The sequence below is a fragment of the Brassica napus genome, chromosome A1 (genome assembly GCF_020379485.1).
Source record: "Brassica napus cultivar Da-Ae chromosome A1, Da-Ae, whole genome shotgun sequence".
In the NCBI taxonomy this organism is placed as follows: domain Eukaryota; kingdom Viridiplantae; phylum Streptophyta; class Magnoliopsida; order Brassicales; family Brassicaceae; genus Brassica; species Brassica napus.
Window position 1 is genome coordinate 28,957,752 of NC_063434.1, and position 12,185 is coordinate 28,969,936.

General features: G+C 36.8%; 3 protein-coding genes and 1 pseudogene across 3 annotated transcripts; 2 read left to right on the top strand and 2 right to left on the bottom strand.

Moving 5' to 3' along the window:
- Nucleotides 1-342: 342 nt before the first annotated feature.
- On the top strand, nucleotides 343-2,757 carry LOC106427872 (dnaJ homolog subfamily B member 13). Its single transcript, XM_013868589.3, has 3 exons — nucleotides 343-606; nucleotides 1,037-1,410; nucleotides 2,075-2,757. Exons 1-3 carry the CDS (start codon nucleotides 442-444, stop codon nucleotides 2,514-2,516), a joined length of 981 nt encoding a protein of 326 aa, XP_013724043.1. The 5' UTR covers nucleotides 343-441; the 3' UTR covers nucleotides 2,517-2,757.
- Nucleotides 2,758-3,016: 259 nt separating this feature from the next.
- On the bottom strand, nucleotides 3,017-4,363 carry LOC106427880 (kinetochore protein SPC24 homolog). The gene is made up of 5 exons (XM_013868598.3): nucleotides 3,983-4,363; nucleotides 3,759-3,903; nucleotides 3,580-3,681; nucleotides 3,435-3,508; nucleotides 3,017-3,365 (listed from the first exon to the last, which is right to left on the bottom strand). Exons 1-5 carry the CDS (start codon nucleotides 4,158-4,160, stop codon nucleotides 3,256-3,258), a joined length of 609 nt encoding a protein of 202 aa, XP_013724052.2. The 5' UTR covers nucleotides 4,161-4,363; the 3' UTR covers nucleotides 3,017-3,255.
- A 1,066-nt stretch (nucleotides 4,364-5,429) lies between these two features.
- LOC106421678 lies at nucleotides 5,430-6,800 on the bottom strand (annotated as a pseudogene).
- Nucleotides 6,801-6,871: 71 nt separating this feature from the next.
- Nucleotides 6,872-9,351, top strand: LOC106427978 (probable L-type lectin-domain containing receptor kinase VI.1). Its single transcript, XM_013868703.3, has one exon. It carries the CDS (start codon nucleotides 7,029-7,031, stop codon nucleotides 9,174-9,176), a length of 2,148 nt encoding a protein of 715 aa, XP_013724157.2. The 5' UTR covers nucleotides 6,872-7,028; the 3' UTR covers nucleotides 9,177-9,351.
- The last annotated feature ends 2,834 nt before the right edge of the window (nucleotides 9,352-12,185 follow it).

Genomic DNA, 12,185 nt, shown 5'->3' on the forward strand with positions numbered 1-12,185 from the left:
ACAACAAAGGCTTCAAACCTCTTTGAGCATCATCATATATTAGTGCAGAATGCAACTATGCATTAAAACAATATTGTAGTATTTTTTGAAAAAATTTCAAAACGTATTGTTAACCCCTTCTAAAATATTGAGTTTTTGGTAAATATTTTATATATTGAAGCCTATAATAGAAGATCAGGGCTTCACTCCAACAAGGAGCGTATAGTCGTCATTGAACATGGTAAATTTACGGCCCGTCTAAAGCCCAATGTATATCCCAAATGGATCCATTTCTTAGGAAGCGTGATCGGCCCAACGATTCTTATAGTCAAACCGCCTAAGATCAAATAGAAGAACCGCTCGAAGATAAATCTAAACCGGTAGGGCATGATCGTTTTGAGTTTTAATTGAAGAAGATCACGAGTTGTGAGAACGAAGAGCGAAGAGGAAAGATTCGATTCAATGGGGGTCGATTATTACAAGGTTCTTCAAGTTGATCGAAGCGCTAAAGATGAAGATTTGAAGAAAGCTTATCGCAAACTCGCCATGAAGTGGCATCCCGACAAGAACCCTAACAACAAAAAAGAAGCAGAAGCCAAATTCAAACAGATCTCCGAAGCTTACGATGTAAAAAAATTCTCTTACACAACTCGAGTTTAAAATCCATATGCAACCGAAACCCGTTTTCGTTTTCTATTGAATGTTCCAAATCTTTGTCGGAATTTGAATTTGAGTTTAGTTACCAAAATTACAAAACTTTATGGGGACAAAAGTGTTAATGATCTGTTCTTATGATGTTTTTGAAAGTTCTAGTCTTTTGTCGGAATTTGAATTTTGAACAGCTCTTTAGTTACCAAAGGACAAAACTTTGTATGGACAGAAGTGTTAGTGATGTGTTCTTATGATGTTTTGATTCGTGTTTTGTCTTTTTTCCATTGAAAGTTCTAGTCTTTTGTCGGAATTTGAATTTTGAGCAGCTCTTTAGTTACCAAATCACAAAACTTTATGGGGACAAAAGTGTTAATGATCTGTTCTGATTGGTTTGCATTGATCTTAGGTACTGAGCGATCCTCAGAAGCGAGCAATCTACGATCAATACGGAGAAGAAGGTCTAAACAGACAGGCTCCGCCTCCCGGTCCCGGCGAGTTTCCTGGTGGTTCAGACAGAGGGGCTTCGTTCAGGTTCAACGGCAGAAGCGCTGACGACATCTTCTCGGAGTTCTTTGGCTTCTCGAGACCCCCTGGTGATGGGTTTAGGTTCGCTGAGGACGTTTTCTCGTCTTATAGGTCCTCTGCAAGGGAACCCTCTAACGCTGCTCCGCCGAGGAAAGCTGCTCCTATAGAGAGACAGCTTCCTTGTAGCTTGGAGGATTTGTATAAAGGTATCACTAAGAAGATGAAGATCTCGAGGGACGTTCTAGATTCTAGCTGGTACTTTCTTCAACTTGTGTTAGCCCATTATTTTTCACCTACATTGCTTGCTATGCATTGAAGTTTAAGAAGTTACCTGGATAGATAGATAGATAGATAGATAGATAGATAGATAGATAGATAGATAGATGGAGATGTAATGCTAGAAACTACTCACTCATGAACATTGAGTTATGTGAATCCTGTTTTACTTGAGTTTTTGAGCACTTGGCATAGTACTTGAGCGAGTCCGAGTTGAACTTTTGAGGATACGAAGAGTTACTTTCAATGTTTAAGAAATCGCTAGGCGGTGGGTTATGCGCTTTTTTAGAAAATTATTGTTTATTCGGATACCTAGACCGATTTTTTGAATGCCTAGACAGATTTTTTTAAGAATCAATATTTTATTTAGACTCGATTTAGGCGTCTAAACCAATTTTTTAAACGCCTAGACAGATTTTAATAAAAATCATTATGTAAAAAAATGTTTTGTTTAGACTCAATTTAGGCGTCTAGACCAATTTTTTGAACGCCTAGAATCATTCTGGAAAAATTGTTTCGTTTATACAAGGCGACTAGGTGCTGTCTAAACCGATTTTTAGAACACTGGTCATTTTCGTAGCTTCTATGTTATTGATATCAGTAATTCAAGTTAACGAAAAACGAGTTTTTTGTTACAATGCAGGAGACCAACAACTGTGGAAGAGATCTTAACGATAGAGATCAAGCCAGGATGGAAGAAAGGGACAAAGATAACATTCCCCGAGAAAGGAAACGAGCAGAGAGGAATCATACCATCAGACCTCGTATTTATAGTCGACGAGAAGCCACACGCTGTGTTCAAGAGAGACGGGAACGACCTTGTAATCACGCAGAAGATCCCTCTGGTGGAAGCCCTCACGGGGTACACTGCTCAGGTCACGACTTTGGATGGGAGAACGCTAACGGTTCCGGTCAACAACGTGATCAGCCCTTCTTATGAAGAGGTTGTGAAAGGAGAAGGCATGCCTATCCCTAAAGACCCGTCGAAAAAGGGAAACTTGAGGATTAAGTTTAATGTTAAGTTCCCTTCGAGGCTAACGACAGAGCAGAAGTCTGGAATCAAACGGATGTTTTCGTCTTGTTAGATGATGTCTCTGTACTCTGTCTGCTACATTTGGGGTCTCACTTGGCAGTTAGGTTTCTCAACACAGCTTTTGGTTTTGGGGTTTTAGTTTTATTTTTTTGTTTGCTTATAAGTTGTTATTAGACTGAATAAAAGAAGAACTACGTTTAGGTTCTTTGCTTACTTTTTAATTTGCTTAGAGTTTTATAAACTTTTGTGTGTGTTTTTATATACAAAGGCTCAACAAAAAGATTTCATTTTGACGAAAACATAGCAACATAACTTTTGTCTGTTTGTTCTACGAACCTTGCATGAAGATATGAAACATCTCTGTTTACAATAAGCAGGTTACATAGTTCAACGGAGAAGCTAAGGTAATAGCAGCAGCTGAAATGTGTAGAAACTAAAGCACTGATTCACCCTTTGTAATATGTACAAACAATCGGAACTTGCATCAATCTACACATCAAGATTTATCAAGAAAATGGCACAACAAGAGAGATGATTTTACAGGTACACTGATACTTGCAAGGGAAATTTTCATAGATGATGATTGATGATGATGTTACAGGAGAATAAGATTCATAATCAAATTACAAAAGGGCAACGAAAAACTAAGCAGGATGGGTTTACAGGAGAATAAGATTCATAATCTAAGGAACCGTAGATGGGGTGGTACGAATGTTTTTGGTTGCTAAGCTAAAACCAAATCTATTCAGACACATCAAACAACTGAACTCGTGCGTGCCACCACGTCTGTCTTATTGCTTGTTAATGATGCTCCAGATACTGTTGCATGTCTCATAAGCCGTCATCTTATTTGTCTCAAACTGGAACTTCTCAATAACCTTCTTCTCGCGATCAACCATATCTAAATAAATATATATAAATCAAGGATACAAAACACTCAAAGGAATAAGACTCTTAAAGAAAAGGATACATCCTGAGATCTTCGATGGATCCTCAACCTCTGGTATAACTTTTGTAACTGAAGCATACATAGAGAGCATTTTCCTGCAGATGTAACCCAACAAAGATTGAGATAAACAACATTCAGAAGAGGAAACTGGTTTTGTGGATCTTACTCAGCTCTCAAGTCGTCCCGTTCTTTTCTCTTAACAGATTGTCTTTGCTCATCAACAGACATCCATTGTGCATTCAAGTCTTTGAGTTCCTCAGCAACTACTGTATTGACAAGAACAAAACACTTTTCATAACACTGTCTGAACCAATACTTCAGAAACTAAACTAAACTAATACTTATCTAAGCTCGTCTTTAAGCTTGCACTCTATCTCCATCTCTTCGTCAAGCTCCTTCTGAAGACGCTCAACGTCGTCATCTCCACACGAAACATCTGAATAAGCTTCCTCTGTTTTCTTCTTGCAAGCAACGAGCTTCATCTTACAATCTGCATTTATGAAGTCAAACCACTGTAAAGTTTAAGTCTTTCGAAGTTTCTCTAGAGACCCAGATCGAAAAGAACTGACCTTGGATAGATCTCTGTGTCTGATTGAAATCCTCGTCGCAAACAAAGCGGAGAGCTTTCAAGTCCTCGAAGCTTTGCGATACTACTTCGAACCCGTTCTTGGCGTTCAGTAAGCTGATCAAGTCGTCGCCGTACGACATCAGATCTTCGATGTCGAAGCTCTCCGACAGGTTCCCCATTTTTTGAAACGGGCGGTTAAGTAAAGCCCTAAGCTTTTAGATTCTCAGAGCTCTTTAAACCCTCACCAGGAGGAATTGGAGATTCTTGAAATCGAAGTTGAAAGTGAGTGACTTTCGCCTCTTGGCTCTAGAAGAGAAGAGAGGAGAGGAGGGAGAAGATGAGAGGAAAGATCTGAAATTTTGATTTTTGATTTTCGAATTTCACTTGGAGGAATCAGTTTAATTTGATTACATTACACTCTGCTTTTACTATTGCTTTAAAGAATATGGGCCTAGCACATCTTTTCGGAATGGGCCAACTTAATTTATGATCATTATTATTTGGACATTGATTTTTTTTATGAATTTTATGATTCTTCTAATTATTTTTAGAGTGTTTGGTTGGTGTTTATTAGTTAAAAGTAAAATCTGATATTTGATAGTTAAGGCTGATTTAACTAAAATTATCATAAATTTTCAGTTCAATCATCTTAGAAACTTTTTTTAAACAAAAATTCAAATGACTTCCAATGATAAATTGAATATACACCACCTTAGTTTTGACTTCCAACTATAAGTCAGAACCGCGTAATATTTTTATCTTAATAGTTTAGTTTTGTCCACAATAAAAATGATAATTGGATCTCTCTATCAAATAGACTGGTTTAAGAGGAAACCAATGATTATTGGTAAGTTACGTAAGTATATCGAATGGGCTATTATTTTGTGATGTTAAATTAGGAAAATGACATTAACGATTGATTGAAAGAGCAATGTTATTTCCAATGGCAAAAAGTGTAATATTAATCATGAAAAAGGGTTATTTCTAAAATGTATTTCATTTTTAATAGTATATATATATACAAATTAATAAATTTGATATGTACTACTTTTACATCTACTGCTACTAATTTTGTTTTTGAATTTTGAGATTTTTATAATATTTCTAGAATGTTTGGTTGGAATTTATTAGTTAAAAAGGTAAAATCTCAAATTTCATAGTTCAAGATAGTTCAAGATGATTTAACTAGAATTATTTTTAAATTTTCGATTCATCTCAAATCATTTAAAAAACTTTACAAAAAATCAAATGACTTCCATTGATAATTTGAATACACCAGCATCATTATCCTAGAGACCCCTTAAGGGTCTCTTAATTATTTTTTAATACTATTTAAGTAGTAAATTTGGTTAAGAGACTTAGTTAAAAACTTTCAACTTTTATGTCCTCCATTGCAAGTTTCTTATTTAGGGGTTCTTAAAAAAAATTATGATAAAACAACACATCAATAAGAATAAGCTTTGGTATATCTTCACAATGCAAGTTTGAGAATAAGTGTCAGCTTATACAACTTCTTTATACCATTCACATTAAGATCACTGGACTTTGAAGATGAAAATGGAAAATGCTTTTACAAAGTTTTAAGATCATTACCCACATAGCTATACTTTGCCGGCTTGCTGTATCAACAGCTCGACGACCGGTTATAATCTCCAAAAGCAACACTCCAAACGCAAACACATCCGTCTTCTCATCAACAATCCCATGCATAAAGTACTCTGGAGCTAGATACCTTGTAAGAACAACAAAAGGAACCAAACCTGGTTTAAGATTTAAACATCAAGAAGATGTTGTATTTAAGCAGAATGCTCGTAAATACAATAGTCCCAAGTGTACAAGCTACCTGCATTCAACCATGTGAAATTACATTAATAAGAAAAAGCCAATCCAACATAAAAAAAAAAGGCTATCAACGTTTTGATTAATGTCAAGTAATATAACACTGATGAATATGCATGTTAGCTCATGTGTTCAACAACAGAGAGGCATCATCAGGCATGCCTTGCACGGTACATTGTAAGACAACTAAACAAATCCACTCCCTGCTAACTAACTACCAACAAGACTAAAGCATCCAAAGATTCATAATTTAAAGGATCTTAGAGTATAATTACCTCGAGAAAGGCCTTCAAGATCCACAAAAACGCAAGTATACGTACGCCATTCACTGAGAACCCCACCTACATTGAACAAAACAGCACAATACTCGAAGAACGATCATCAGTTTACATTCGAAAGGTCGAGACTTTACCAGCTTGGTGGAGATGGAAACATGCAAGATTAATCGGACGGCTCCCCTCGCTCTCTTGGAGACTTTTCTAAAGACATTCTCCACGAACCTAAGTAAAAGATCCAAGTTCTATCTTCTTCCTCCTCCTCTTTGTGCTCGTCTTCGTAATCCTCGTCATCAAACCCGTACTCCGGTCTGATCTTCCGGTTCCAGCCTGTCCGCGCACAGTCGACGAACTCATCCCTCCTCTGTTTCAAAACCCAGAAACAGTTTCAGATAGTGTATACATATACAAAGTAGACGAAGACAAGAATCGAATCTAACCTTGATGAAATCGCGAGCGGGAAGCAAAAAGGGAAGATCGGGGATTCTGGAGGAGAAGATTAGGGGTTTGGGAGTGAGGAGGAAGAAGGGGAGTGGAGATGAGTTTTGGTTGAGAGGAGAGCCAGAGAAGAAGGCGATGAGATTGGTGAGCAAGAGACGTATCTTCCGTTGCCTAATTAACATACGTCTCTTATGGTAATTGCCTTTTTTCTTTTTCTTTAATTCCTAAATAAACTAAATACCCTTGCTAAGAGACCCGGATAATGATGGTTAGTGCTCTCTTTTGACTTCCAACTATAAGTCAGAACCGCGTAATATTCTTCTGTCTTGATAGTTTCGTTTTGTCCACATTAATAACTCAAATTCATTGAAATTGATTTGAAGGTCATTCATCTCCTCCACACAAATGACTCGAAATAACAGACCACACACATTGTCCGAAAGACCTTGACTTTTAACATTTCTAATATTCCGGCATCTAAAGCATAAGTCCATGCTCTTGAAATTTGCGTATGCCTTAAAAAGATCTCTTACTTCATACCATCATCAAAGTCAAGAAAGCTCAAGATTCTCAATGGGCATAGCAAGAAGATCCATACCAACACTCATGTTCCTGCTCTTTCTATCATCAAACGTTCTTGCTGACGCCTCCACAACAACAGAGTTCACTTTCCTTGGTTTCAGAGGAAACCAAACCGAAATTCAAACCGAACAAGCTGCGACGATCCAAGAAACCGATGGTCTACTCAGACTAACTAACCGGGACCACAACGTGACCGGAACAGCGTTCTACCGCGAACCAATCAGACTCCGTGACGGGTCATCCAACAAACTATGTTCCTTCAGCACATCTTTCGTCTTCGTCATAATCCCATCTAGTCCCGGAAACGGCGGTTTCGGCTTCACATTCACGCTTTCGCCTACCCCGAACCGTCCCGGAGCCGAGTCAGCTCAGTATCTAGGCCTTTTGAACAGATCCAGCAACGGAGATCCGTCGAACCACGTCTTCGCCGTGGAGTTCGACACGGTGCAAGGGTTCAAAGACGGAGACGACAGGAGAGGAAACCACGTCGGTCTCGACTTCAACAACCTCTCCTCGGCTGTACAGGAGCCCATCATTTACCACGACACGGATGATCGAAAAGAGGATTTTCAGCTAGAGAGCGGAGAACCGATCCAAGCTCATCTGGACTACGATGGACCAACCGACAGTTTAAACGTTACAGTCTATCCTACGCGAATCGGGTTCAAACCCGAGACGCCTATGATCTCGCGACAAGTTTTGAACTTGTCGCAGATCGTGACGAAGGAGGAGGTGTACGTGGGGTTCACCTCCGCGACTGGCAAAGGCCAGTCTAGCGCACACTACGTGATGGGTTGGAGTTTCGCCAGCTCATGTGGAGAGAGTCCAGTTTCTAGCTGGCTCAATGTCTCTCTCCTCCCTCGTCCGCCTCCAAACGTGAGCAGCAAGAAAGGCTACGACTCTCCAGTCGTAGCCTTGATTGCATCTTTATCGATCGTCACCCTGTTCCTCCTTGCCTTGCTGTTTGTATTCGTTATGTACAAGAGGCGGATAGAAGAAGGAGAGGCTTTAGAGGATTGGGAGATTGATTATCCTCACAGGTTTAATTACAAAGATCTCTACTTAGCTACTAAGAGATTCAAAGAGAGTGAGATCATCGGCTCGGGAGGGTTCGGGGTCGTGTACAGAGGAAACTTACCGTCTTTGGGGGCTGTCGCGGTGAAGAAGATAACTCAAACAAGCCAACAAGGTTTTAGAGAGTTTGTGGCGGAGATTGAGAGCTTAGGTAGGTTAAGCCACAAGAACCTAGTGAACCTTCAAGGATGGTGCAAACACAAGAAAGACCTCTTGTTGGTTTACGATTATATCCCCAACGGTAGCCTCGACTCGCTGCTTTACACAACGCCGAGGCGAAACGGCGTCGTTTTGACGTGGGAGGAGCGTTTCGAGATCATTAAGGGAGTCGCCTCGGGGCTGTTGTATCTCCACGAGGAGTGGGAGCAGGTTGTGATACACAGAGACGTGAAAGCTAGTAACGTTCTCGTGGACGCTGAGATGAACGCTAAGCTGGGAGACTTCGGTCTCGCGAGGCTTTACGAACGCGGAACGCTAACGCAGACGACGAAAGTCGTTGGGACGTTAGGGTACATGGCGCCTGAGCTCACGCGCAACGGGAAAGGCTCGACCGCGTCTGACGTTTTCGCGTTTGGCGTTTTGTTGTTGGAGATTGTGTGTGGGAAGAGGCCGACGAATACGGAGAACTTCTTTTTAGCTGATTGGGTTATGGACTTTCACACGAACGGTGGAGTGCTTCGCGCGGTTGATCAGAAACTCGGGTCTAGTTTTAACGGTAGAGAGGCGAAGCTAGCTCTCGTTGTGGGGTTGTTATGTTGCCATCAGAAACCAACGGCTCGGCCAACGATGAGGAACGTGATTAGATATTTGAACGGTGACGAGGATCTTCCGGAGATTGATGGAAACTTGGGGTTTTCAGATTCTTCTAGAGATCATCTTAGGGCGAATGTTGCATGTAATGTTTCATCTGATATAGCGTCGAGCTCGACTACGTTTTCGTTTTCCACGGAGGTTTCTACGGGATCTCTCGGTAATGGTAGGTAGTTAACCATAGCAAATTCGTACATAACTTGCTTATGTGAATGTAAACAGATGTTAGATATTACCGTTTGGCTGCAGCTTAAGTTTGGTTTCAAGTTCCTGTACAAACTAAATATACTTTTTTTTTTACTGATACAAATTAAAGATACTTCAAAAAATTATTCTTTTGTTTCTTCTATTGAAATCTTCTGTCTTCTCTTTTGTGTTTTAGTAATCATGTGATAGGATTAAGAGTTGAGTTTGTCAAAGACAGTGACTTAAAAGCCTTATTATTATTTTTTTTGTCAAAGAAATTTCCATTCCAAAGGTTCAAAGTCAACTGACTTGGGATCCAAACAGCTAAAACAAAAGAAACGAAACAGAGCCAATAGGCTTAAACAAAACAAATAACAGGGAACTCCCCGGAGAGTAAAGAGAAGAGACTTGACGATCAGCAGGATGAGATGATCTCAATTTCGCCAGTCTTTAGTGATGCTGAGCCAGAGATACTGATATAAATACTTTGAAAAATGATGTTTTGCTGATATAAATACTTTCAAAAATTAAAATAAATGCAGTTACATGCTATTTTTAAGATATTTTGTTTGTTTTCTTGAAAAGAAAAACAATCATGCCATAAATAATAGAGAGAAAGAAATATCTACTATCATATATCTACTAATAATAGCAATCCCAATTAATTCCAAAGGTTTTGAGTTCACTTATGTTGAAAGGTTGTGTCTTTTGAAAAAGAAGTGTAAAGGGTTGTGTCTTTTCTAAAAGTTTTATGTTGGAAGGTTGTGTCTTTTCCAATTAATTTCTAAGGTTGTGAATCCACTTATGTTGAAAGGTTGTGTCTTTTGAAAAAGTAGTGTAAAGGGTTGTGTCTTTTCTAAAAGTTCTATGTTGTAAGGTTGTGTCTTTTCCAATTAATTCCTAAGGTTGTGAACTTCAATTATGTTGAAAGGTTGTGTCTTTTGAAAAATATGTGTAGAGAGTTGTCTTTTCTAAAAGTTATATGTTGTAAGGTTGTGTCCTTCTAAAAATAGTCTAAAAGTTGTGACTATTCACTAGTATCTTTTAAAAAGTGAGAAGTTGTGAGTATTAGAAGAATGCAACTATTCATATTGAAGGGTTGTAACTATTCAAATAGGCTTTAAAAAATCTATAAATAGTCTCTCCCATGCATTTTTCATATCAAATTTTCACTAATCTACTAATAATAAAATGGTGAAAAAAATAATATCAAAATTGCAACTTTTCATCTAAATAAGGTGTCTTTTCATCTCAAAGTGGGATTGTTTTTCTACTAATAATAGCAATCCCAATTAATTCCAAAGGTTGTGAGTCCACTTATGTTGAAAGGTTGTGTCTTTTGAAAAAGAAGTGTAAAGGGTTGTGTCTTTTCTAAAAGTTCTATGTTGGAAGGTTGTGTCTTTTCCAATTAATTTCTAAGGTTGTGAATCCACTTATGTTGAAAGGTTGTGTCTTTTGAAAAAGTAGTGTAAAGGGTTGTGTCTTTTCTAAAAGTTCTATGTTGTAAGGTTGTGTCTTTTCCAATTAATTCCTAAGGTTGTGAACTTCAATTATGTTGAAAGGTTGTGTCTTTTGAAAAATATGTGTAGAGAGTTGTGTCTTTTCTAAAAGTTATATGTTGTAAGGTTGTGTCCTTCTAAAAATAGTCTAAAAGTTGTGACTATTCACTAGTATCTTTTAAAAAGTGAGAAGTTGTGAGTATTAGAAGAATGCGACTATTCATATTGAAGGGTTGTGACTATTCAAATAGGCTTTAAAAAAATCTATAAATAGTCTCTCCCATGCATTTTTCATATCAAATTTTCACTAATCTACTAATAATAAAATGGTGAAAAAAATAATGTCAAAGTTGCAACTTTTCATCTAAACAAGGTGTCTTCTAATCTCAAAGTGGGATTGCTTTAAAAAATATTGGTTTTATTTAAGTAATGTGTTAGTTTATATAATAAGTGTTGGTATTTTATAAGAACTCTCCCAAAAATTAAAAAAAATATTATAAATGAGACGGGTTATATTAACGTAAATCAACATATTTTGAACAAAAAAAAAAAAAACGTAAATCAACATATATTTATTACAATATTCAATTTTCTGGATATTCATTTTCAATAAATAAAGCAGGTAGATAAATATACAAAATAACAATTACCAACATATAAATTATAATTGTTTAAAATTATAAACTAATAATTTTAATATTATGTCTTAAATAGGAAAAAAAATTATATATCATGCAAAAAAAATTGCATTTTGTTCAAAAAGTGGTTGAAGATAACTATCATGTGAAAAATGTATGAAAAAACTTAAAAATGATGAAGACATAATTGTATGCAATATGTGTTTTGATAAAAAATTAAAGAGAACATTAAGGTTTATAAATATATATATATATATATATATATATATATATATTTGAATACTTTGTAAATCATATTTTAATCATCAAAATTAAATTTAATTATTTATATGATTTAATTTTTTTATCAGGCATATAAAATTATAAATTATAGATTATAATATATTCTTTATAAAATGAGTTCCCGTGCGATATCGCACGGGCTCTTTGCCTAGTATACATATATACAAATCTGCAGAAATGTTTTATATTCAATTACTTATGATTTTTATTAACGCAGTTTTTACTTATTTAGAGAATATCTGCAAGTAATTTTTTTTTAATAAAAGCAAGTAGCTTTTTCAGGAGGATAAAATCCCAAGTGAAGAGACATGAGTTAAACATAGTATCCATCGGTTCTTGAGCTACCATAAAGCTTAAGCATGCATTTGAGACCGTTAGGATATCATGATGTACGAGTCTAAATGGCAGAAGGATGAGAAGGAATTAAAAGTGTGTCCATTTTTTAATCTAATCTTGGTATAAAAGTTTTGGACATATATTTATCTCATTATTTAAAATATTTATAGATATAATGAAAAGGAAATAAATTCAATAAAGCTTATTGTCAGTTATGTGATATTTTAAGATAATTTGTTTGT

What these genes read in the sequence shown, in the direction of transcription:
- LOC106427978 (XM_013868703.3), top strand. Translation starts at nt 7,029, where the DNA reads ATGCTCTTGAAATTTGCGTATGCCTTAAAAAGATCTCTTACTTCATAC.
- LOC106427880 (XM_013868598.3), bottom strand. Translation starts at nt 4,160, where the DNA reads ATGGGGAACCTGTCGGAGAGCTTCGACATCGAAGATCTGATGTCGTAC. An exon ending in GACACAGAGATCTATCCAAG is followed by an intron (nt 3,904 to 3,982) that starts GTCAGTTCTTTT and finishes TCATAAATGCAG; the next exon opens with ATTGTAAGATGAAGCTCGTT. An exon ending in AAGCTTAAAGACGAGCTTAG is followed by an intron (nt 3,682 to 3,758) that starts ATAAGTATTAGT and finishes TCTTGTCAATAC; the next exon opens with AGTAGTTGCTGAGGAACTCA.
- LOC106427872 (XM_013868589.3), top strand. Translation starts at nt 442, where the DNA reads ATGGGGGTCGATTATTACAAGGTTCTTCAAGTTGATCGAAGCGCTAAA. An exon ending in AGATCTCCGAAGCTTACGAT is followed by an intron (nt 607 to 1,036) that starts GTAAAAAAATTC and finishes CATTGATCTTAG; the next exon opens with GTACTGAGCGATCCTCAGAA. An exon ending in GACGTTCTAGATTCTAGCTG is followed by an intron (nt 1,411 to 2,074) that starts GTACTTTCTTCA and finishes GTTACAATGCAG; the next exon opens with GAGACCAACAACTGTGGAAG.